Source organism: Cynocephalus volans, chromosome X (assembly GCF_027409185.1).
Source record: "Cynocephalus volans isolate mCynVol1 chromosome X, mCynVol1.pri, whole genome shotgun sequence".
NCBI lineage: Eukaryota > Metazoa > Chordata > Mammalia > Dermoptera > Cynocephalidae > Cynocephalus > Cynocephalus volans.
Genome location: NC_084478.1, coordinates 114,339,250 through 114,364,907, shown reverse-complemented (window position 1 = coordinate 114,364,907; position 25,658 = coordinate 114,339,250). Strand labels below are relative to the sequence as shown.

General features: G+C 48.1%; 4 protein-coding genes across 4 annotated transcripts; 2 read left to right on the top strand and 2 right to left on the bottom strand.

The window, feature by feature from the left end:
* Window positions 1-2,895: 2,895 nt before the first annotated feature.
* On the bottom strand, window positions 2,896-3,355 carry LOC134368261 (histone H2A-Bbd type 2/3-like). The gene is made up of 2 exons (XM_063084809.1): window positions 3,311-3,355; window positions 2,896-3,192 (listed from the first exon to the last, which is right to left on the bottom strand). Exons 1-2 carry the CDS (start codon window positions 3,353-3,355, stop codon window positions 2,896-2,898), a joined length of 342 nt encoding a protein of 113 aa, XP_062940879.1.
* A 5,424-nt stretch (window positions 3,356-8,779) lies between these two features.
* On the top strand, window positions 8,780-9,211 carry LOC134368260 (histone H2B-like). The gene has a single exon (XM_063084808.1). It carries the CDS (start codon window positions 8,780-8,782, stop codon window positions 9,209-9,211), a length of 432 nt encoding a protein of 143 aa, XP_062940878.1.
* A 9,629-nt stretch (window positions 9,212-18,840) lies between these two features.
* Window positions 18,841-19,300, bottom strand: LOC134368259 (histone H2A-Bbd type 2/3-like). Its single transcript, XM_063084807.1, has 2 exons — window positions 19,256-19,300; window positions 18,841-19,137 (listed from the first exon to the last, which is right to left on the bottom strand). The coding sequence occupies exons 1-2, from the start codon at window positions 19,298-19,300 to the stop codon at window positions 18,841-18,843; spliced, it is 342 nt and encodes a 113-aa protein (XP_062940877.1).
* A 5,467-nt stretch (window positions 19,301-24,767) lies between these two features.
* On the top strand, window positions 24,768-25,199 carry LOC134368258 (histone H2B-like). Its single transcript, XM_063084806.1, has one exon. It carries the CDS (start codon window positions 24,768-24,770, stop codon window positions 25,197-25,199), a length of 432 nt encoding a protein of 143 aa, XP_062940876.1.
* Window positions 25,200-25,658: the final 459 nt, after the last annotated feature.

Below are 25,658 nucleotides of genomic sequence, written 5' to 3'. Positions count from 1 at the left end.
GCCCCCAAGCGGCCAGTAGTTTCAAACACGTCCCCTCCATTCAGTTGACCTTACCCTATGACCCTCCCGTGCCAAGCGCTCAGAAGCCAACCTCAAAGCTGGGGAAACGGGGACAAACAAATAACAGGGCCGGGCGCACAGGCCACTTTGACAGGAGCATCTTGCTTTCATTGGAAAATAACTGTCATCCTGGTCGGGCGCCCAGCCGAAGGGCCACGGGAGGGGAGGGAGCGAGGGGCCAGGCCCAGAGGGCCCATTCCGGGCGAGCCCTCAACTCCGCTTCGTCCTCGAAGCCTCCGACCTGCACTTCTTCCGCGGACCGGCCGGCCGCTTTGGGGGTCCGCCCCTCGGGCCTTCCAGGGCCCGACCCCCGGGAGGGCTCGGCATCTCGCACAGGAGGCGCGCCGAGGGCAGACAAAGGCACGAGTCTCACCCCGCGGCGCTGACGGGAAAAGCCAACCCCAATCCGGGCCCCTAGGGCTCCCGAAGGCGCGACAGCCCCGCCACGGAGTCCCTGCGTGCTCCCGTCCCCATCGTCCTCTGGCCCCAGCGGGACCGCACCACCTCACCTGAGGGCTTGAAGACGCCTGAAGGATGCCCCTGGGGTGGAGAGAGCTGCTCACTGCCTTCGTGGTGTGCGTTCCCGCGCAGAAACCCGCACTTACAAGGCCCGGAGCAGGCCCCGCCCGCCCCCGCCCCCACCCCTATCATTGGCCGAGGTGTCCGGGTGAAAGGACGAGTCGACACCAGTTGATGACCCACCGGAGAGGGCTCGTTTATTAGGCGGCACACAAACATATACATAGGGTTTTTAGGGAAAGCTGATTGGCTTAAGATACAGTCCCTACTTAGCATACCGCATGGGGCTTGGGGGGTGAGCTGATTGGTGTACGATTCGCGCCGGTAGGAAGGAGAATACGGAAGGAAAGGGCAACCAGCGCCATGATGGGGTGTGGCCGAGAAGGACTTATGTGATCAGGGTGTGATCCCTTGGGGCATTTGGGTTCTTACACCGGGCCTCATTTCCCAGCCCCTACCTCCGCTTTAGCCTTGCAGGCCCGTTCCCCCATGTCTTCCCTCTACTTAGGACCTCACCCCAGGAACAGGGGCTTCATGATGTCCTAGCCGACCTCACCTTCCCAGACCCCATCACGGCCCTCTCTGATTGGCTCAGGGACCGCGGGCTCACATTCCTTGCCTCTCCCACTGCTTTAGGCCCGAGGGTCCTTATTCCTTTCATCCCGAGTACACTCACTCCTCCAAGATAATAGGGGCCTCTACCAGAAGCAGGCACATTTTGCCCAGTTACCTTTGAAGGTCTGGAACTCTGAGATCCAAGCCAGATGAGCTGTAGTCAAGCTCGCACAACTGTTTATAGCCATCGGACCTTAAGTAGGCCATGATGACCAAACAGTGGTATGGAAGCGTTGCTCAGCGCTGTCTGTTCTAATCCTTGCCCGGGTCATGGAGGAGGTGAGCGTGGGTGGTTCAGAGTCATTCACTCCCACAGCTGGACGTCTCTACGACAATGAGGCTCTCCTGGGCCAAAGCCACATTTTCAACTTTCTCAGCCACTGAACAAGAGAACAGTCACTTGATAATAACCACAGGAGAATCTACTAAGGCTATCCGTCTTTATATCTCCAATCCCTAGCACTTTGTTTGGCCCACAAGTGACCCTCGATGTAGACATGTCCGTAGATTAAAGTAACATAATAAATGCGTGATTTAGAGTCAGAAATTAACCCTGATATCTGTGTATAGTCGATTTTCAGTACAGGTTCCAAGACCATTCAGTGGGGGAAAAGAATAATCCCTGTCACAAATGGTGCTGTGACAACTGGATATCCACATGCAAAAGAGTGAACTTGGACTTCTATCTCACACCATGTATAAAAATTCATTCAAAATGGATGACAGATCTAAGGGCTGACACTTAAAAACTCTTAGAAAAATCACATCAAGGTACACCTCCATGACCAGGCCCTGGCAAGCATCACTCTCCTGTCGCAGGAAGAGGCGGACAGCCTGAGTGAGGGCCAGCTCCTCCATGGCCGGTGGAAGAGTGCCTGCTGGAAGCGTGCTACCGCCAGCTGGCAACAGGCCACATAGACAGCCACTCCTGGGCGCAGCCCCGGGACACCTGCCACGGTCCTGTCGCCCTGGTGATACGCAGAGAGCGGCATCTGAGGCGGGGCCTGGCCTGACCACGCTGTTGCTAGGCTACAGCTTGCGTATCCCGGTAGCTAAGGGCGTCTCCCAGCCTCTCCCTCTGAACAAGGCCAAAACTAAACTCTTGACCCCCTGTGACCCCAGTTCCGCCTTTGGGGATTTCTGCATTGTTCCCACCCATCAATCACTCCTCTCTCTGGCAGTCAATGTCCCTGCCCCACTTGAGCCCTTGACTTGAGCTCCCATGCCACCTGAGGCTCCGTCCCCCTCCATAACATAACCCCTTTTGACATTCATCCTACCAGGAAACCTCAGTCTTGGCCTTGAGCTCCACCCCAATGAACACCATCGTTCCGGTGACTAGCTCAGGGTCCACGTGGCAGCCTCCTGTGCCCCCGCCCCAGACAGCACCTCCCACACGGGGACACCAACCCCCATTGTCACCACGAGAGTCTGCTCCCCTGTGCCCTCCCTGTTCCCTGACCCTCGCCACTCCCTGCCCGTCCGTCCAACATTGGGTGTCTCACACCCCACTCTGACACAAAATTTATAGAGCAAGCCTGTGGGTACTTTCAAACACTTTAATGACACAAGGCGCCGAAGGCACAAGACAGGCCAGGGCTGTCCCGGCTGGCTGTGACGGAAGGGGCTGGCGCCGGGCTAGCAGGAGTAGACGGAGGATCGGTGGGCTGGTGAGGCCCCCTGGGTGCCAGGCGTCCACAGCTAGGCTGGGGCCACCTGGGAGATGGTTGTAGTCACGAAGAAGCCACTGAGCAGCGCGTTGCTGTGCACGGCCACGTCCAACAGCTCCAAGGTGATGCATCTCCTGCTGCTCCTCCGGGCCTCGTCGCTCGCCAGCTCCAAGACCTTGGCCGTCACGTACTCGACGATGGCACCTAGAAAGACCGGCGCACACGAACTCGGGCACTGGGCGTAGTGGCCCTCCCGCAGGAGGCGCTCCGGGTGGCTCACGGAGAATGTCAGCTCGGCTCGGTGGGCGCGAGAGCGGCGGCACGGCACCTATTGAGACCGGACGACCGTGGACGGCTCGTCCTCCTGCTCGGCATGCCGGGCCTTGGAGACGACCGATCAATCTGCGAGGTCTGGCTCGACTGGATGCCTCTCAAGATGTCGGTACTTGGCCCGTACTCCGTAACCTAGCTACCGCGACCCGGCCCCTCATTGGTCCGGAACAGGCTCGTGGCCGCGCACACTGGTGACGTCACTGCCCTCCAGTTGACCCCGAGGGAGCGGGCCTGGGCCTACAAACGGCCGGCCAGGGCAGGTGCAAGGCACCCGCACGCTCTCGCCCCTGGGCCCTCCCTCTGTGGCAGCGCTCGCCTTCTGTAGGACCCGAGCATCGCAGGCAAGATAAAGAAAGAGGGGTGGGGGACGGGTACGACATGGTGTCAAGTACATTCTTGATGTCGTGGAACAATCACAACCGTCTGCTTCCAAAGCATTTTCACCACCCCGCCAAGAAACCCCTGTACCCGTTAAGCACTCACTCCCCATGCTCGTCGTCCCCCCACCCCCGAGCACACACATACACACGCTCCCAATAAATAGCTCTTGGCAACCACTTATCTGCTTTCTGTCGACAGAGGTTTCCCCCATGTGGAGCTCTCCCTCCCATGGAACTCAACGCATGGCCTTCTGTGTCTGGCGGCTTTCACATAGTGTAATGTTTTCCTCATGGTACATCTACGTGGTAGCGTGAATCGGTACTTGCTTCCTTCCTTTTCACAGCTGAATAATAATCCATGGTATGGATGGACGACATTTAGTTTATCTATTTGTCCATTGATGGGCATTTGGGTTGTTTCCCCCTTTTGGCTATTGAGAATAGGGCACCTCTGAACGTTCATGTAGGAATCTTTGTTTGAACACCTGTTTCCATTTTCGAGAGACTACATCTAGTGCTATCCCTCCCTCTTCCAGGTCAGTGCTTCAGGGTCCATTAGCTGTCTCTTCGGTCCCTGCAGATCTTCCAGAGGCCCCACCCAGACCACAGGGCTGCTAAGAATGTTCCCACACACGTCTCCTTGTGTTCAGGCCACTAGGTAGTGTACCCAGCAATGGAACTGCTGCTGTCAGCAGTGTGTGCATCCTGCGCATTAATTAGTATTGCCAGATTGCTCTCCAAGATGGTCAGACCAATTTGTCCTCCTAATACCAGAGTGTGAGTCCCCACTAGTCACCAACATTTGATGCGGTCTGACCTTTCTAATTCTCACTGCTCCGACGGTGTGAAATAGTATGTCACTGTGGTTGTAGTAGGCATTTTCCAGGAGACTTGAGCGAGGTGGCACCTCTTCAATCGTGCTTCTTGTTGTTCTTTGTGATCGTTTGTGCTTGGTCTTCCGTAAAATGCCTGATCAAGGCTTCCTTCTTTTTAATCTTTTTAATCAGCACGTGGGCCATAAAATCCTCTCTCAGTAGCACTCACGCATGCCCCACAAATTTTATTCTCACGCATCAATAAATATTTTTCAGTCCCTGTAATGATTTGTCCTTTGGCCCATTATTTCTTTAGAGTGATTTGTGTCATCCCAAACATTTGGTTTTGACAACATGGTTTGTCATTGATTCTTAAATGTACTGTAGTCAGAGAATGTGATATGTATTTGATACTTCTGGAATCTTGCTTGATGGCCGAGTACATGTTCTATGTGCATAAATATACATCAGGTGGATAAAACACATTCTCTAATTTCCGGGTTCATATTATCGCATTACTCCATTTCGTCAAGCAAGCTTGGTAGGTGTTTTATTTCTAAGTCCTTGTTACGTTTCGGCCACTTGCTTACAGGTGGCTGCAAATGTCTATATTTCGTGGTGACCTTCGCTACTCCTTATTGTCATTCAGTCAAGTGTTGACTTAAATAGTTTGAAGCTACCCTACCCAGTATAGGTCATCTTAAATTTATAATACCTCCCACATGAATTGAACATTTTATCCCAGGGGGACTATCTTTATCCTCAAGGAATCTCCGTTGACTTCAAGTCTATTTTTGCAATATGATATAGCTATGACAGCTTTCTTCAGCAAAGACCTGACTTAACGCTTATTCCACCATTAAAAAAAAATTGGTGGGTTATTTTCTCTTCTTAATATTTTTTCTAGCTACGTTGGTACTCGTAATGTGTTATTTAAGCAGTAAAGGCACTTCCCGTAGCTTGTCTACGTAGTAAACCACACCACTGGATCCTAGATGTTCACTCAGTAAGTGCCCTTTTTCCTCACGCCCCTCCTGAAGTGAGTAATCAGATGCACTTGATTCCACTTAGGATCTTGAACCTCAAACCCCACTTTTCTTCTCTCTTTCTCAAATTTCATTAATATCGCTAGAGTGAGCAGGACCAAAGCCATGTTGGGACCTAAAACCACATGGGCTGTAAAAGAATGTAAAAGGACACAGTTTTTCCTTGGTAAGCATTTATTGGGGTTCCCTCCTTTCCCACAGTTATGTGATCTGTTGAACTGTGGTTATGGGGCAAGATGACAGTATTTACGTGGATGTAAAGTTGTTTTCCAGTCGGCCTGTGGCTGCAGACTTGCACGTACTTTTCAGACCCTGGGAAACCAAGGAAGACATCAGTAAAGCTATGGTGATTCCACTCTTCCAGCAGGACTCTGAGAAAACAGCAATGGCAAGAGGAGAATCCAGACAGAGTCTTGTTGAGAACAGGGACACAGGTCTGGGGGATGAGGCCATCATCTCCTTGATCCCATAGATGGAGGCCGCTTTCTCCATTCTAGATGGCTAGTGCCACCTCTTCTGTAACAAACCAGGCTGGGGAAGAGGTCCCCACTGCCCAGGGCTGAGAGTTTCATGCTGCTATCCCAGAGGGTCCAGAGGGCAGAGCAATGATTAAAGAGGACTGTTTTCAATCCCTTAAATCTAATGGAATTAGCCCTACTATGGTGCAAACCTGCTTAGGGCCCATAAACTCTAGTTTTCTTCTGATTTCTCACATTTGGAATGGTAATGTCTATTCTATGCCTGTCCCGCTACTGTTTTTGGAAACTGGTAATTTGCTGTCTGTTTTCGCAGGTTCAGGGATAAGGATAAATTCTGCCTCAGCATCAGTCACAACTGGAGTCTCACCCGTAGCAGATATATAAGATTTGTAGATGAGATTTTGGACTTAAAGTTGAACTGCAATGGGTTAAGATTTGGGGGCTGTAGGGAAGGTGTGAATGTATTTTTCATGGAAGTACATTAATTTTTTGGAGGGGCAGAAAGCTTAATATTCTTTATTGAATTGTACCCTCTCAAAATTCTTGTGTTGACCTTGTGACCCCCCAGTACTTCAGGAGGTGACCCTATTTTGGAGATAGTCTCTATAGAGGTAACTGTCTTTAAAGTGAAGTCGTGAGGGTCGGTCCTAACCCAATATGACTGGTGTGCTTATGAAGAGGGGCTATTTGGCATCCAGAACTGTGAGATGATAAATATATATTTTTTAAGTCACCGAGACTCTCGAATTTATTTACGACAGCTTTAGAAACTAATATAATATCTGTAAATCAACATGATTAAAAGCATAAAACCATTCAAACAAAACAACAAACAGCAGTCAAGGACTCAGACCTATTTAATGACACAATTCCCCTCAACTGCAAGTCCAAACATTTCAGGAGGCTTCTAATTGGTTCAGCCTGGGACACCTCATCCAACAGGTCCCTCCCATCATCCCCATTGCACATAGATGCAAAACATGATGTTTTACCTTTCTAAAAAAAAAAAAATGTATATATATTTCCACACACATTATATTGCCTGGCAATGAACAGAATTGGTAAAATCTGAATGAATTAAACTAGTAACTTCAGTTTCTAAAGAAGGTGGATTAGATATTGTTTCTTGACATTTTTGACTCAGTTATTTCTCTCCTGTGTTTCAGTCCTCAAATATATATCCACAGTCACACACACACACACACACACACACACACACACACACACACACACATAGTATTTATACACACACACACAAACACACATATACACATACACATATACATATGTGTCTGTATACATGTAAAAATGAATATATATGTGTGTACATACAAATATATACATATACATATATATATATATATATATATATATTTATATTTATATATACATTTGTTTTTTTTTAAATTTCTGGCCGGTGCTGGAATCCTCAAACTCATGGAGAATAAATAACGAACTGTAAGCATCCATATGGGGAACATAGTAGGAGCAGGACAAACATCCTGCATCAAACGTTTTTCGGCATTCTCAGTATTATGGAGTACATACAGAAACACAAAGGAGGACCCAACCGATCACAGAAATAACTAAGGAGAAAATTTCAAGAAGCAATACCTATCCCTAGGCTTTCTAGAAACTGAAGTTACTATTTTAACTCGTTCAGTTTTATCCAGTTATGTTCCTCTCCAGTCTATAATCTTTGGGTTTAGAAAGCACAAACCTTCATGACTTGCATTTATGCATAATAGGGATGATGGAAGGTCCAATCAGAGCAGCTCAAGCCCCAGTCTGTTCTCAGTCAGGCAATGAGGAACCTGTAGCCACGGAGTCATAGCCACCGGCTCACCATGGAACCGGGTTTCCCAAGAGAGCCAATCAAAATTTTCCTGGACTCTTCAGCCTTGGAGTTGAGGTGGAAGCAGCTCCTGATGGAATGGGTGTGATTCTTTGCCTGAGGGCTCATTTACTGTGAATTGTACTGTATGGTTGTTTATTGTCTTTTCTTTCTTTCTTTCTTTCTTTCTTTCTTTCTTTCTTTCTTTCTTTCTTTCTTTCTTTCTTTCATTCTTTCTTTTCTTTCTTTCTTTCTGTGACAAGTTCCTTGATGACCTCCATTTCTCTAATTCTTCTTCATTCTGTACTGGTTCCGTATTTGGGGTTCATTTTTCCACAAATACGTTTAAGGAATAAATTTTCTCGAACTGTCCGATTTTTGAAAAGCACGTGATTTTAAACTATTTCTTGACTGTCTCTTACCTTTTGGGTGACTTACTGCAAAATTAGACCAATACCTTTTTTCTCTTTCAATCAAGGGCTGTTCTATGTATTCAGCAATGCTAGAATGTAGGGTACTTTTTCGGATCTAAGTATCATTAGGAGTGTGACTACAAACCTGGTAAATGCTGAATTTTCTTATGTAGGTCTAAATACCCCAGTTGTGTTTGATTTCACTCTTTACAAACGGTAGTTTTTTACTCCGTTATCCTGATTCATTGAGGGTTTCGATCAGAACCGGAGGCGGGAGGTGGACCGACACATCTCCACGTCCAGGAGCCCTCTGCTGGCGGTGCCACAGCCTTCCTGTGTGGGTTCTCTTGCTGTGAATTTCTGTATGGGACCAGACAGGCAGCTTGCAGGGCTCCAGACGCTCACTGTGATTGGTGGAGGGACCGCCAGCAGGAGGACCGTGCAGTCCCAGCGCACTCCGCTAGGCTCACTCACGCGCTCCCTGTGTGCCCTGACACCCAGTCAGAAGTCGAGGTCACGCATGACGTGAGGCAAGGCAGCGACTATAAAAAGGGCTCCCCGCCTGGCAGCAGCGCCATCGTCGGTGCCTCCTAGCTCTTGGGGGTTGCCTGAGGGATGGCGGAGCCTGCCTCTGCCCCGTCTCCGGAGGAAGGTGTCAGCACCCAGGCGCCTGAGAAGGGCGCTCCGACGGCCCTGAAACAGAAGAAGCCCAGGCGCCATCGCCGCCGCAGCCGCCGTCACACCCGCTGCCGCCGCGGCCGCCGCGGCGAGGACAGTTTCGCCACCTATTTCCCCAGGGTTCTGAAGCTGGTCCACGACGGCCTCAGCCTGTCCCAGCAGGCCGTGAACGTCATGGACTCGTGCATTAGCGACCTCTTCGAGCGCCTCGCCGAAGAGGCCGGCCGCCTGGCCCGTTACAACCAGCGCTGCACCCTCACCTCACAGGATATCCAGGCCGCCGTGCACCTGCTGCTGACCGGGGAGCTCCGCAAGCATGCCGTGACCGAGGGCACCAGGGCTGTGCTCAGGTTCACCATGAGCACATGAGCCGCCTCCTGCCCCCGGGCACGGCCCCCCAAAGGCTCTTTTCAGAGCCGCCTCAGATGACCCGAAAGACCTGTAACCACTTAATTTATCGTGCTATTTGTGGCTTCCTCAAAATCCGAGTAAATTTTCTGTTCTTCTGTTGCTTTTTGTTCTGTGTGGCCTAAAATAATTTTCTAGAGTTTTCCGTGAGTACTGATCTCCTACATATCCTCTAAGGAAAAGTGATTTTAAGAAATCAACACGATTAGGAAATGATGACTGCGCTATGGGTGTTTGTGGTTTCCGTTTGGAAATTCAGAAATCAAGTAGAAACATCAGCAAAGCACCAAAATGACGTTGGGAATTGTAGACAGGGAACAAAATGGGACTGACACAGATGAAATGTCTGTGGGACAAGGGACGACTGGGTTTGAGGACTAGAAGGGAACAGAACGCATGACTACTTTCTTCAGTAGTTGATGGACGAAAATGTGGCACCTCCTGGTGCGGTTTGCAGAGAAAACCAACTGAAGGGAAGAGTCAGCGCTTACGTAATTGACAAACTGTTGATATTCATTACATATAGAAATTATAATTTTGCTATGTTGGATTAAATAAAATATATTATTAAAACTTTAAAATAAATAACACATCCTAAGCATCTATATGCGGAATAGAGTATTAACAGGACGATAACACTCCAGTCAACCTTTTTTTCCGCATTAACTTTATTACTTAGCCCATTAGAAACACACGTGAGGAAACAAAACACAGCATAGAAAAAATTAAATCCAAGAGTTCCACAACAGTACTTATTCCTAGGCTTTCTAGAAACTGAAGTCACTACTTTACTAGTAACTAGCAACTAGTTCCTAGCAGCTAGTTACTACGAACTGGTGACTAGCGCTCCTGGACGTCAAGGGACCTGGCTGCCCATCCCCTACATCCAGTCCTTATTTAAAACCCTCAATGAATCTGGAACAAAAAGTGGAAAAGCCCAGGTTTTCATAGTGAAAACTAACCGATAGGGGATATTTTAAAATATGCAACCTGTGTAAAGTGTAAAATAAATCTATTCAAAACTCTTAGATGCTGAAAAGGAGAGCACATTTTAGAACTGGTGACTACATATTAGAGCTCCTGTGTAAAAAAAAACTTTTTCTAAATGCTTTCAAATTTACTTTTCAATGAAAACTCCTAACAGAGGAAAAGGGAATCGATTATGTGGCAATGTTTTAAAATCAAAAGATTCTGTGGTAATTTAATTCAATCACAGGACTTCCATACACTTGTGCACATATAAATTACAGAAATCGATCCAATTATATGATATACAAACTCGAGCGTTATGTATAATAAAAACAATGAAGGACAGTTATATTAGTGTTGACAATGTGGTTCACAGTAAAGAATGCTGGGAAGCCAGCAGCAAGCCACCTGCCACCTGCCAGAAAACTACCCACTGCAGGGAGAGGAGCAAATGGGAACAAGGAGGTCAAGGGGTACAAATCAGGAATTGGGCCAATGAATACGTCTGGAGATCCAAAGTACAGCAGGACGACTATTGTTAATAATGTTGTGTTTGATTCTGAAACTTTACCAAGACAGTAGATTTTAGATTCTCTTAGCATACAAGGGTAGAAGGTGATGAAGATGGTCATTTGTTTGACTGTAGTAATCTCTTCACTATGTATATGCGTACGAGCCAGAGCCATCGTGTCGTACACTTTAACTATAAGGAAGAAAGAAATAAAAAAAGGAAGACTAATACACATTGGCAGCACGCCCCCTGACCCCTGCCCTCAAACTGCCACGGGCACACCTTCGGAGGGCTCCAGGATTTACGGGCCGACTGGGGTGGCTCTGAAAACAGCCTTCGGGGGCGATGCTCGGGGGCGGGAGGCAGCTCAGGTGCTCATGGGGAACCTGAGCTTGGCCTTGGTGACCTCGGACATGGCGTGCTTGGCGACTGTGCCAGCATTGTGCTAAGCACTTGACGGGGAGTACCTCAACTACTTTTCACCACATCCCCTTGAAGGAAACAGTGTTATCATCTCCATTTCTATGGATGAAGAAACTGAACCACAATAGATTGTCACTTGCCCGAGATCATACCGGTTGAAACTTCCCAAGGCAAGGATCAAACATATTCCTATGCATTTGAGAGACGAAGGGCAAGATATTTTTCTCAGGTGTGAATATGCGATGGTTACATTCTAGGGCATTCCTAAAACTCACTTGCCTGTGCAGTTTCTTGAGAATTTTAAGTGATGACACTAAATGAGGTTTTTGACCCTTTGCAAAGATGAAGTCGTCGTGACATACGATTTGGCTGATTTTTGTCTTTGGATTAACTTGCAGCATATATATTATGGCTTTCCAGCTTTTTGCCATTTTCTGTTCTTTGCAATTAAGGACATGTCGGCCTATGTACACTGACAGGATACAGGTGTCAAAGCATGGACCAGGTATTTTCAAAAGATGTAGACATGCATAAGAAAATCCACTTAACTCCAGGCTTTTCTTTTTTCCCGTAAATGTAACTGCTACAAGAAGACCTTCGGATGGTTGGTTTTGCAAATAATAAATGGATTCAGGGCTCTGAAACCTCAATCCCGGATGCTTGGGAAAAAAACCTCCCTCTGCTTGGAAAGACAAGTGAACCTAGTCACTCACTACAAGATTAGGCCCATGTGATTTACTTGAGAAATGCAGGGCAAAACTACTTCCAGTGAGCAATCGTTCTTCCCGTCTTATTTCTGTAGGAGCGTTCACTTAGAAACTATGTGACTTCCCCTCCCACCACATACCTCTCACTTGCTCCCACTCAGTTTATCATTTACACTGCCCTGGGAGGAATCAATCCTTTAAAAAAAAAAATGACGGTTACCAGGTGCAACTAAAAACTGGGAGTTTTCGTCCCATCCCCAGCTCACCTGACATGCTTTCCTTTAGGCATCTGAAATGGGCCTAATCTTGAGCTGGATTAGTGTGCTAATGCACACGTTACTGAGTCTGTCGTGGACGTACAGCATCTTTATCAAGCTGCAAATGGCAAACTGAAAGGAGAGCAAATGGGCTGGATGACAGAATCGGGATCCAGGGACCTGATAATGGCTAAACTTGTGTCCGTCCGTCTAAAGTGCAACCGTTATGGGTCCCCATCTGTGTAACTTGGGTCCAAATGCTCTGAAAAGGTCAGCTGGAGAAGACTTGGACGTATGGGGGCAGGAAAACAACAGCTGACTTCAAATACTGGAGGATGGATTAACCACGCTGTATGGGTCTCCAGCATGCTCTCCTAGGATTATGGCATAGAAGTTACAGGCAGGCAGGGAAGCGTGTAAGCAGCATGTCAGTGTAAGGGACTGAGTGACTCTACTGGGCAATTGCTTCAGGCAGATGGTAAGGTAGTGATGACCAACATGGTGACCTCCAGGGCTCAAATCTTCTGGTTACCCTAAGCTCTGAGATTGTGTCACCTCAACCACACTTTACCTTAGTTGACCCACCTGCTGTTTTGCTTGTGGAAATTTGTGCTAGAGCAGAGAAAACACCTTCCACTTTCTGTAACCCCAGTGAGTATTTAAGGATGTGAGCCCCTAGAAAGAGGGAGGTAAGATAATAGTTGAGGTTGCAAATAGGTATGGACGGTATAATCCCTTATGGTGGGAAGATACCTATAGTAATAGATCACAGAGGGGCCCAGCCCTTGTAGCCTCATTTAACCTTAATGACTTCCTAAAAAGTCTATCTCCAGGTAGAGTCGCATTGAGGGGTAGACCTTCAAAATATGAATTTGGTGTGGTGGGGGTGGGGGAACACCATACGGTCCACAGCACTTATGCTCACCATGAAACCAAAAATGCTTGCTTCAGGAGACAGTAAATTCTGTTCAGTAGAAGAACCAGATCAGAGGTTCAGTGTTACAGGTCATCAGTGGGCATCAGATATCTGAGTTGACGCTCAACTGAAGATGTGATGTGCTCAGTACAGTGCGTGTTAACAAGTGCCTCCCGCGCCCTTTCCATCCAACCCCAAGCTTAGGTGCCCCCTCCCATTCAGTCGGAAAACACTTTCCAGAAGGCAAGACAGCCCAGCTTGAATTTCAGTTCTTATTCAGCTTGAGTGGGTCACTTCAGACCCTGTGTTTGTCTTTCTTCACTCTGAGATAAGGGGCTTAGTCCACTGCTGAAGAGGTTTTCCTTCAACCGTTTTGTTTGGCGAAAAAGGGTACCCTTGTGTACTTTTCCTTCCTTAGAAGAAATGAAGTCGAGAGCCGCCAGATAATGACTGTATTTATTATTTCATTACTACATTGGAAATAAAAACAAACTGTGAGAAGTTGCAGAAGCATGCAACTTCATGAAGATAATGAAGCAATGGAGGCACCCATTGCAGAAGGTTAAACCTGGCTTATCCTGCTGGGGGTGAAAGGGCTACACACACAAGGGTCAACACTGGTGAGATTATTCGCAACATCTGCCATCTGGAATTTACACACCAACGGCAAGTTTGAAAGCACACTTCAGGAAACTTTGGTTCCACCTGACCTTTTAGCCAGGGAATAGAAATGAGAGGACAGCAGAAGATGCCTAAAATCGCTACAAACACAACGGTTTGCAAAAAACAAGCATAAAACCAAGGCTCTCGGGCAATGTTGAAATTTCCTCTTGGGAGGAGATCCCGTTTTACGATGTCTGAGCACACTGTTTCTCCTGCTGGATCGCTGAGGGGAAAAACAAAACAAAACAAAACAAATATATATCACTAAGAGTATTTTCCTAAGATTTAATTCAGTTTCTTACAAAACAGCTTTAGGTAAGTCATGGAAGGCTGCCATACATGCTTTTAATTGAGAATGCTAAGGCACTAACCACAAATGCTCACAGCGGGGTGCATGTGTGCACGTGTGTGCATGTTTACCACTCGAACATTCATTAGAATCTACTTCAATTGCAGTTTTTTTGGTTTTTGCTTTCATTCGAGAGGCAGATTTGTGTTGTTGACAGTTTTTCGATAGATTATTTGAGACCGAGGAGGAAGTGAAGCATTTTGCTCACGTTTATCTCTGACGATACCATTTGGAAGTTATACACTTTGAGATAATTTTCACTAATTTCGGAACTCTCAAATAACGCACACATGACAGAAAATGCCCCTCAGCTGTTGTGAATATGCTTGGAGTTTCTCCAGCTGTCTGTTACTCTGGAGGGCAAAACTGATCCCTTAAGTCTGGGAGCCTCAAGTGCACCCAAGATCGAAACTCGTTCTGCATCCCTATCTTGTCATCAGATTGGAGAAGGCCCAGACCGCAGAGCTGGCATGGTTCTTTAGGCATGAGATAATGGACTCAAATTTCTAGATGCAGAAAAATGCCAAATAACTAAAAGTAGACAGAAGTAAGGTTTTTCTAGTGCTAAGTCCAATGTTTAAGATTGGTTTCAATGTGTGTTTTAGTAATTTTCCAACAGGGAAGTGGTTTTTACTTCCCCATTACTACTAGGGCCTATCATGTGCGAACCATTTATATAATCCAAAGAAGGAGACAACTCTTTGATAGTTGTCATGGCTGCATAAAATAAAATGGTACTCTAATAATTACTTCCTCGATAGTAAAAATTACTAGAAGATAGGTTTATTCACGGAAGATACCAACTTTCACCATTGTCTGTCTCAGCTAGAAACCCTCCATGACTTACTTTCCTTTGAGGGAAGAGTATTTTTTTCCTCGGTATGAGTTTTCTTCAGTTTTGACTTGTCAAACTTCTCCACCTCCGACAAGTCTGGCTTATCACTCATCTTGACTAAAAGAAAGACCGAAAACAATTTCTTTTAAGAAACTTCCCTGGCAGAACTATCGTCAGACAAAGTAGTAACAGTCATAAATGTTCAAACGTAATAGTCATGTATATTTTACCTACTGATCTTCCACAGGAAAACACCAGCGCATCTTAGAAGAATTCTATTTTCATTACTTTGAAATTCACTTCAATACCCCTATTCTGATAAGCAGAAAATGCCCTTAGATCAGGATACACTAGAAACCAAGACGCTCTAGAAACCCGGAGCCAACATGTCCGACTCTTTTAAAATCACAGCAAAGGTACAATGGAGGTAAGAGAAGCACAGGAACAATTAGGGGTCGAAGAATATAATAAAAACTTGGTTCAACCAGTCAATGATTTTCTAATAGATCACAGCACTATCTAAGAATCTTCGCTGTCTGTTCAATTACCGGGGGGTGGGGGGGGGGGGGTGGCGACGGCATTTTTCTTGGAGGATGGGGAGCAGCACACAAAAAGGGGTGGCCGAAGTTGTACTAATTTCTTTCCATTTTAAATGCCCCCAAACAGTAGATTAAGGTGCTGCAATAAGAGAGGGGAGAGGATTTAATCCGGTCGTAACTGGTTACTCGTCCTATACTAGCCCCTTGTGGCAGCGGTTTGTAAACACTGTAAGAAGGGGCAGCTAATTAGGATCAGACTCACGACTTCAGCAGAATGGGATACGCTAAATACACAGAGTCTTATTTCACCACGTTTTCTCTGTCAAGGGCGAGGCAAGGAGACAAGGCTCAGAAGAGTCTTGCTGTGGACCTGATGAAATGCCTTGCGGCGGCCTCTGAACATTCTAGGTTCGTCCAGAACAAAGAATAAGAGACCCCAGAAACCGGAAGGCGGAGCTCTCCTGCTCATGTCTGTTCCCACCCTGGTGGGGCGAGACACGTCTAGCGACCAGAGTAGAACAGAGACGCCCCCAAGCGGCCAGTAGTTTCAAACACGTCCCCTCCATTCAGTTGACCTTACCCTATGACCCTCCCGTGCCAAGCGCTCAGAAGCCAACCTCAAAGCTGGGGAAACCGGGACAAACAAATAACAGGGCCGGGCGCACAGGCCACTTTGACAGGAGCATCTTGCTTTCATTGGAAAATAACTGTCATCCTGGTCGGGCGCCCAGCCGAAGGGCCACGGGAGGGGAGGGAGCGAGGGGCCAGGCCCAGAGGGCCCATTCCGGGCGAGCCCTCAACTCCGCTTCGTCCTCGAAGCCTCCGACCTGCACTTCTTCCGCGGACCGGCCGGCCGCTTTGGGGGTCCGCCCCTCGGGCCTTCCAGGGCCCGACCCCCGGGAGGGCTCGGCATCTCGCACAGGAGGCGCGCCGAGGGCAGACAGAGGCACGAGTCTCGCCCCGCGGCGCTGACGGGAAAAGCCAACCCCAATCCGGGCCCCTAGGGCTCCCGAAGGCGCGACAGCCCCGCCACGGAGTCCCTGCGTGCTCCCGTCCCCATCGTCCTCTGGCCCCAGCGGGACCGCACCACCTCACCTGAGGGCTTGAAGACGCCTGAAGGATGCCCCTGGGGTGGAGAGAGCTGCTCACTGCCTTCGTGGTGTGCGTTCCCGCGCAGAAACCCGCACTTACAAGGCCCGGAGCAGGCCCCGCCCGCCCCCGCCCCCACCCCTATCATTGGCCGAGGTGTCCGGGTGAAAGGACGAGTCGACACCAGTTGATGACCCACCGGAGAGGGCTCGTTTATTAGGCGGCACACAAACATATACATAGGGTTTTTAGGGAAAGCTGATTGGCTTAAGATACAGTCCCTACTTAGCATACCGCATGGGGCTTGGGGGGTGAGCTGATTGGTGTACGATTCACGCCGGTAGGAAGGAGAATACGGAAGGAAAGGGCAACCAGCGCCATGATGGGGTGTGGCCGAGAAGGACTTATGTGATCAGGGTGTGATCCCTTGGGGCATTTGGGTTCTTACACCGGGCCTCATTTCCCAGCCCCTACCTCCGCTTTAGCCTTGCAGGCCCGTTCCCCCATGTCTTCCCTCTACTTAGGACCTCACCCCAGGAACAGGGGCTTCATGATGTCCTAGCCGACCTCACCTTCCCAGACCCCATCACGGCCCTCTCTGATTGGCTCAGGGACCGCGGGCTCACATTCCTTGCCTCTCCCACTGCTTTAGGCCCGAGGGTCCTTATTCCTTTCATCCCGAGTACACTCACTCCTCCAAGATAATAGGGGCCTCTACCAGAAGCAGGCACATTTTGCCCAGTTACCTTTGAAGGTCTGGAACTCTGAGATCCAAGCCAGATGAGCTGTAGTCAAGCTCGCACAACTGTTTATAGCCATCGGACCCTAAGTAGGCCATGATGACCAAACAGTGGTATGGAAGCGTTGCTCAGCGCTGTCTGTTCTAATCCTTGCCCGGGTCATGGAGGAGGTGAGCGTGGGTGGTTCAGAGTCATTCACTCCCACAGCTGGACGTCTCTACGACAATGAGGCTCTCCTGGGCCAAAGCCACATTTTCAACTTTCTCAGCCACTGAACAAGAGAACAGTCACTTGATAATAACCACAGGAGAATCTACTAAGGCTATCCGTCTTTATATCTCCAATCCCTAGCACTTTGTTTGGCCCACAAGTGACCCTCGATGTAGACATGTCCGTAGATTAAAGTAACATAATAAATGCGTGATTTAGAGTCAGAAATTAACCCTGATATCTGTGTATAGTCGATTTTCAGTACAGGTTCCAAGACCATTCAGTGGGGGAAAAGAATAATCCCTGTCACAAATGGTGCTGTGACAACTGGATATCCACATGCAAAAGAGTGAACTTGGACTTCTATCTCACACCATGTATAAAAATTCATTCAAAATGGATGACAGATCTAAGGGCTGACACTCAAAAACTCTTAGAAAAATCACATCAAGGTACACCTCCATGACCAGGCCCTGGCAAGCATCACTCTCCTGTCGCAGGAAGAGGCGGACAGCCTGAGTGAGGGCCAGCTCCTCCATGGCCGGTGGAAGAGCGCCTGCTGGAAGCGTGCTACCGCCAGCTGGCAACAGGCCACATAGACAGCCACTCCTGGGCGCAGCCCCGGGACACCTGCCACGGTCCTGTCGCCCTGGTGATACGCAGAGAGCGGCATCTGAGGCGGGGCCTGGCCTGACCGCGCTGTTGCTAGGCTACAGCTTGCGTATCCCGGTAGCTAAGGGCGTCTCCCAGCCTCTCCCTCTGAACAAGGCCAAAACTAAACTCTTGACCCCCTGTGACCCTAGTTCCGCCTTTGGGGATTTCTGCATTGTTCCCACCCATCAATCACTCCTCTCTCTGGCAGTCAACGTCCCTGCCCCACTTGAGCCCTTGACTTGAGCTCCCATGCCACCTGAGGCTCCGTCCCCCTCCATAACATAACCCCTTTTGACATTCATCCTACCAGGACACCTCAGTCTTGGCCTTGAGCTCCACCCCAATGAACACCATCGTTCCGGTGACTAGCTCAGGGTCCACGTGGGAGCCTCCTGTGCCCCCGCCCCAGACAGCACCTCCCACACGGGGACACCAACCCCCATTGTCACCACGAGAGTCTGCTCCCCTGTGCCCTCCCTGTTCCCTGACCCTCGCCACTCCCTGCCCGTCCGTCCAACATTGGGTGTCTCACACCCCACTCTGACACAAAATTTATAGAGCAAGCCTGTGGGTACTTTCAAACACTTTAATGACACAAGGCGCCGAAGGCACAAGACAGGCCAGGGCTGTCCCGGCTGGCTGTGACGGAAGGGGCTGGCGCCGGGCTAGCAGGAGTAGACGGAGGATCGGTGGGCTGGTGAGGCCCCCTGGGTGCCAGGCGTCCACAGCTAGGCTGGGGCCACCTGGGAGATGGTTGTAGTCACGAAGAAGCCACTGAGCAGCGCGTTGCTGTGCACGGCCACGTCCAACAGCTCCAAGGTGATGCATCTCCTGCTGCTCCTCCGGGCCTCGTCGCTCGCCAGCTCCAAGACCTTGGCCGTCACGTACTCGACGATGGCACCTAGAAAGACCGGCGCACACGAACTCGGGCACTGGGCGTAGTGGCCCTCCCGCAGGAGGCGCTCCGGGTGGCTCACGGAGAATGTCAGCTCGGCTCGGTGGGCGCGAGAGCGGCGGCACGGCACCTATTGAGACCGGACGACCGTGGACGGCTCGTCCTCCTGCTCGGCATGCCGGGCCTTGGAGACGACCGATCAATCTGCGAGGTCTGGCTCGACTGGATGCCTCTCAAGATGTCGGTACTTGGCCCGTACTCCGTAACCTAGCTACCGCGACCCGGCCCCTCATTGGTCCGGAACAGGCTCGTGGCCGCGCACACTGGTGACGTCACTGCCCTCCAGTTGACCCCGAGGGAGCGGGCCTGGGCCTACAAACGGCCGGCCAGGGCAGGTGCAAGGCACCCGCACGCTCTCGCCCCTGGGCCCTCCCTCTGTGGCAGCGCTCGCCTTCTGTAGGACCCGAGCATCGCAGGCAAGATAAAGAAAGAGGGGTGGGGGACGGGTACGACATGGTGTCAAGTACATTCGTGATGTCGTGGAACAATCACAACCGTCTGCTTCCAAAGCATTTTCACCACCCCGCCAAGAAACCCCTGTACCCGTTAAGCACTCACTCCCCATGCTCGTCGTCCCCCCACCCCCGAGCACACACATACACACGCTCCCAATAAATAGCTCTTGGCAACCACTTATCTGCTTTCTGTCGACAGAGGTTTCCCCCATGTGGAGCTCTCCCTCCCATGGAACCCAACGCATGGCCTTCTGTGTCTGGCGGCTTTCACATAGTGTAATGTTTTCCTCATGGTACATCTACGTGGTAGCGTGAATCGGTACTTGCTTCCTTCCTTTTCACAGCTGAATAATAATCCATGGTATGGATGGACGACATTTAGTTTATCTATTTGTCCATTGATGGGCATTTGGGTTGTTTCCCCCTTTTGGCTATTGAGAATAGGGCACCTCTGAACGTTCATGTAGTTATCTTTGTTTGAACACCTGTTTCCATTTTCGAGAGACTACATCTAGTGCTATCCCTCCCTCTTCCAGGTCAGTGCTTCAGGGTCCATTAGCTGTCTCTTCGGTCCCTGCAGATCTTCCAGAGGCCCCACCCAGACCACAGGGCTGCTAAGAATGTCCCCACACACGTCTCCTTGTGTTCAGGCTACTAGGTAGTGTACCCAGCAATGGAACTGCTGCTGTCAGCAGTGTGTGCATCCTGCGCATTAATTAGTATTGCCAGATTGCTCTCCAAGATGGTCAGACCAATTTGTCCTCCTAATACCAGAGTGTGAGTCCCCACTAGTCACCAACATTTGATGCGGTCTGACCTTTTTAATTCTCACTGGTCCGACGGTGTGAAATAGTATGTCACTGTGGTTGTAGTAGGCATTTTCCAGGAGACTTGAGCGAGGTGGCACCTCTTCAATCGTGCTTCTTGTTGTTCTTTGTGATCGTTTGTGCTTGGTCTTCCGTAAAATGCCTGATCAAGGCTTCCTTCTTTTTAATCTTTTTAATCAGCACGTGGGCCATAAAATCCTCTCTCAGTAGCACTCACGCATGCCCCACAAATTTTATTCTCACGCATCAATAAATATTTTTCAGTCCCTGTAATGATTTGTCCTTTGGCCCATTATTTCTTTAGAGTGATTTGTGTCATCCCAAACATTTGGTTTTGACAACATGGTTTGTCATTGATTCTTAAATGTACTGTAGTCAGAGAATGTGATATGTATTTGATACTTCTGGAATCTTGCTTGATGGCCGAGTACATGTTCTATGTGCATAAATATACATCAGGTGGATAAAACACATTCTCTAATTTCCGGGTTCATATTATCGCATTACTCCATTTCGTCAAGCAAGCTTGGTAGGTGCTTTATTTCTAAGTCCTTGTTACGTTTCGGCCACTTGCTTACAGGTGGCTGCAAATGTCTATATTTGGTGGTGACCTTCGCTACTCCTTATTGTCATTCAGTCAAGTGTTGACTTAAATAGTTTGAAGCTACCCTACCCAGTATAGGTCATCTTAAATTTATAATACCTCCCACATGAATTGAACATTTTATCCCAGGGGGACTATCTTTATCCTCAAGGAATCTCCGTTGACTTCAAGTCTATTTTTGCAATATGATATAGCTATGACAGCTTTCTTCAGCAAAGACCTGACTTAACGCTTATTCCACCATTAAAAAAAAAATTGGTGGGTTATTTTCTCTTCTTAATATTTTTTCTAGCTACGTTGGTACTCGTAATGTGTTATTTAAGCAGTAAAGGCACTTCCCGTAGCTTGTCTACGTAGTAAACCACACCACTGGATCCTAGATGTTCACTCAGTAAGTGCCCTTTTTCCTCACGCCCCTCCTGAAGTGAGTAATCAGATGCACTTGATTCCACTTAGGATCTTGAACCTCAAACCCCACTTTTCTTCTCTCTTTCTCAAATTTCATTAATATCGCTAGAGTGAGCAGGACCAAAGCCATGTTGGGACCTAAAACCACATGGGCTGTAAAAGAATGTAAAAGGACACAGTTTTTCCTTGGTAAGCATTTATTGGGGTTCCCTCCTTTCCCACAGTTATGTGATCTGTTGAACCGTGGTTATGGGGCAAGATGACAGTATTTACGTGGATGTAAAGTTGTTTTCCAGTCGGCCTGTGGCTGCAGACTTGCACGTACTTTTCAGACCCTGGGAAACCAAGGAAGACATCAGTAAAGCTATGGTGATTCCACTCTTCCAGCAGGACTCTGAGAAAACAGCAATGGCAAGAGGAGAATCCAGACAGAGTCTTGTTGAGAACAGGGACACAGGTCTGGGGGATGAGGCCATCATCTCCTTGATCCCATAGATGGAGGCCGCTTTCTCCATTCTAGATGCCTAGTGCCACCTCTTCTGTAACAAACCAGGCTGGGGAAGAGGTCCCCACTGCCCAGGGCTGAGAGTTTCATGCTGCTATCCCAGAGGGTCCACAGGGCAGAGCAATGATTAAAGAGGACTGTTTTCAATCCCTTAAATCTAATGGAATTAGCCCTACTATGGTGCAAACCTGCTTAGGGCCCATAAACTCTAGTTTTCTTCTGATTTCTCACATTTGGAATGGTAATGTCTATTCTATGCCTGTCCCGCTACTGTTTTTGGAAACTGGTAATTTGCTGTCTGTTTTCGCAGGTTCAGGGATAAGGATAAATTCTGCCTCAGCATCAGTCACAACTGGAGTCTCACCTGTAGCAGATATATAAGATTTGTAGATGAGATTTTGGACTTAAAGTTGAACTGCAATGGGTTAAGATTTGGGGGCTGTAGGGAAGGTGTGAATGTATTTTTCATGGAAGTACATTAATTTTTTGGAGGGGCAGAAAGCTTAATATTCTTTATTGAATTGTACCCTCTCAAAATTCTTGTGTTGACCTTGTGACCCCCCAGTACTTCAGGAGTTGACCCTATTTTGGAGATAGTCTCTATAGAGGTAACTGTGTTTAAAGTGAAGTCGTGAGGGTCGGTCCTAACCCAATATGACTGGTGTGCTTATGAAGAGGGGCTATTTGGCATCCAGAACTGTGAGATGATAAATATATATTTTTTAAGTCACCGAGACTCTCGAATTTATTTACGACAGCTTTAGAAACTAATATAATATCTGTAAATCAACATGATTAAAAGCATAAAACCATTCAAACAAAACAACAAACAGCAGTCAAGGACTCAGACCTATTTAATGACACAATTCCCCTCAACTGCAAGTCCAAACATTTCAGGAGGCTTCTAATTGGTTCAGCCTGGGACACCTCATCCAACAGGTCCCTCCCATCATCCCCATTGCACATAGACGCAAAACATGATGTTTTACCTTTCTAAAAAAAAAAAAATGTATATATATTTCCACACACATTATATTGCCTGGCAATGAACAGAATTGGTAAAATCTGAATGAATTAAACTAGTAACTTCAGTTTCTAAAGAAGGTGGATTAGATATTGTTTCTTGACATTTTTGACTCAGTTATTTCTCTCCTGTGTTTCAGTCCTCAAATATATATCCACAGTCACACACACACACACACACACACACACACACACATAGTATTTATACACACACACACAAACACACATATACACATACACATATACATATGTGTCTGTATACATGTAAAAATGAATATATATGTGTGTACATACAAATATATACATATACATATATATATATATATATATATATATATGTATTTATATTTATATATACATTTGTTTTTTTTTTAATTTCTGGCCGGTGCTGGAATCCTCAAACTCATGGAGAATAAATAACGAACTGTAAGCATCCATATGGGGAACATAGTAGGAGCAGGACAAACATCCTGCATCAAACGTTTTTCGGCATTCTCAGTATTATGGAGTACATACAGAAACACAAAGGAGGACCCAACCGATCACAGAAATAACTAAGGAGAAAATTTCAAGAAGCAATACCTATCCCTAGGCTTTCTAGAAACTGAAGTTACTATTTTAACTCGTTCAGTTTTATCCAGTTATGTTCCTCTCCAGTCTATAATCTTTGGGTTTAGAAAGCACAAACCTTCATGACTTGCATTTATGCATAATAGGGATGATGGAAGGTCCAATCAGAGCAGCTCAAGCCCCAGTCTGTTCTCAGTCAGGCAATGAGGAACCTGTAGCCACGGAGTCATAGCCACCGGCTCACCATGGAACCGGGTTTCCCAAGAGAGCCAATCAAAATTTTCCTGGACTCTTCAGCCTTGGAGTTGAGGTGGAAGCAGCTCCTGATGGAATGGGTGTGATTCTTTGCCTGAGGGCTCATTTACTGTGAATTGTACTGTATGGTTGTTTATTGTCCTTTCTTTCTTTCTTTCTTTCTTTCTTTCTTTCTTTCTTTCTTTCTTTCTTTCTTTCTTTCTTTCTTTCTTTCTTTCTTTCTTTCTTTCTTTCTTTCTTTCTTTCTTTCTTTCTTTCTTTCTTTTCTTTCTTTCTTTCTGTGACAAGTTCCTTGATGACCTCCATTTCTCTAATTCTTCTTCATTCTGTACTGGTTCCGTATTTGGGGTTCATTTTTCCACAAATACATTTAAGGAATAAATTTTCTCGAACTGTCCGATTTTTGAAAAGCACGTGATTTTAAACTATTTCTTGACTGTCTCTTACCTTTTGGGTGACTTACTGCAAAATTAGACCAATACCTTTTTTCTCTTTCAATCAAGGGCTGTTCTATGTATTCAGCAATGCTAGAATGTAGGGTACTTTTTCGGATCTAAGTATCATTAGGAGTGTGACTACAAACCTGGTAAATGCTGAATTTTCTTATGTAGGTCTAAATACCCCAGTTGTGTTTGATTTCACTCTTTACAAACGGTAGTTTTTTACTCCGTTATCCTGATTCATTGAGGGTTTCGATCAGAACCGGAGGCGGGAGGTGGACCGACACATCTCCACGTCCAGGAGCCCTCTGCTGGCCGTGTCACAGCCTTCCTGTGTGGGTTCTCTTGCTGTGAATTTCTGTATGGGACCAGACAGGCAGCTTGCAGGGCTCCAGACGCTCACTGTGATTGGTGGAGGGACCGCCAGCAGGAGGACCGTGCAGTCCCAGCGCACTCCGCTAGGCTCACTCACGCGCTCCCTGTGTGCCCTGACACCCAGTCAGAAGTCGAGGTCACGCATGACGTGAGGCAAGGCAGCGACTATAAAAAGGGCTCCCCGCCTGGCAGCAGCGCCATCGTCGGTGCCTCCTAGCTCTTGGGGGTTGCCTGAGGGATGGCGGAGCCTGCCTCTGCCCCGTCTACGGAGGAAGGTGTCAGCACCCAGGCGCCTGAGAAGGGCGCTCCGACGGCCCTGAAACAGAAGAAGCCCAGGCGCCATCGCCGCCGCAGCCGCCGTCACACCCGCTGCCGCCGCGGCCGCCGCGGCGAGGACAGTTTTGCCACCTATTTCCCCAGGGTTCTGAAGCTGGTCCACGACGGCCTCAGCCTGTCCCAGCAGGCCGTGAACGTCATGGACTCGTGCATTAGCGACCTCTTCGAGCGCCTCGCCGAAGAGGCCGGCCGCCTGGCCCGTTACAACCAGCGCTGCACCCTCACCTCACAGGACATCCAGGCCGCCGTGCACCTGCTGCTGACCGGGGAGCTCCGCAAGCATGCCGTGACCGAGGGCACCAGGGCTGTGCTCAGGTTCACCATGAGCACATGAGCCGCCTCCTGCCCCCGGGCACGGCCCCCCAAAGGCTCTTTTCAGAGCCGCCTCAGATGACCCGAAAGACCTGTAACCACTTAATTTATCGTGCTATTTGTGGCTTCCTCAAAATCCGAGTAAATTTTCTGTTCTTCTGTTGCTTTTTGTTCTGTGTGGCCTAAAATAATTTTCTAGAGTTTTCCGTGAGTACTGATCTCCTACATATCCTCTAAGGAAAAGTGATTTTAAGAAATCAACACGATTAGGAAATGATGACTGCGCTATGGGTGTTTGTGGTTTCCGTTTGGAAATTCAGAAATCAAGTAGAAACATCAGCAAAGCACCAAAATGACGTTGGGAATTGTAGACAGGGAACAAAATGGGACTGACACAGATGAAATGTCTGTGGGACAAGGGACGACTGGGTTTGAGGACTAGAAGGGAACAGAACGCATGACTACTTTCTTCAGTAGTTGA

Bases quoted from the DNA above. Each gene is read 5' to 3' on its own strand.
- LOC134368259 (XM_063084807.1), bottom strand. From the start codon at position 19,300: ATGAGGGGCCGGGTCGCGGTAGCTAGGTTACGGAGTACGGGCCAA. The intron at 19,138-19,255 runs GTACCGACATCT...CGGTCTCAATAG, and splicing joins GGTTACGGAGTACGGGCCAA to GTGCCGTGCCGCCGCTCTCG.
- LOC134368261 (XM_063084809.1), bottom strand. From the start codon at position 3,355: ATGAGGGGCCGGGTCGCGGTAGCTAGGTTACGGAGTACGGGCCAA. The intron at 3,193-3,310 runs GTACCGACATCT...CGGTCTCAATAG, and splicing joins GGTTACGGAGTACGGGCCAA to GTGCCGTGCCGCCGCTCTCG.
- LOC134368260 (XM_063084808.1), top strand. From the start codon at position 8,780: ATGGCGGAGCCTGCCTCTGCCCCGTCTCCGGAGGAAGGTGTCAGCACC.
- LOC134368258 (XM_063084806.1), top strand. From the start codon at position 24,768: ATGGCGGAGCCTGCCTCTGCCCCGTCTACGGAGGAAGGTGTCAGCACC.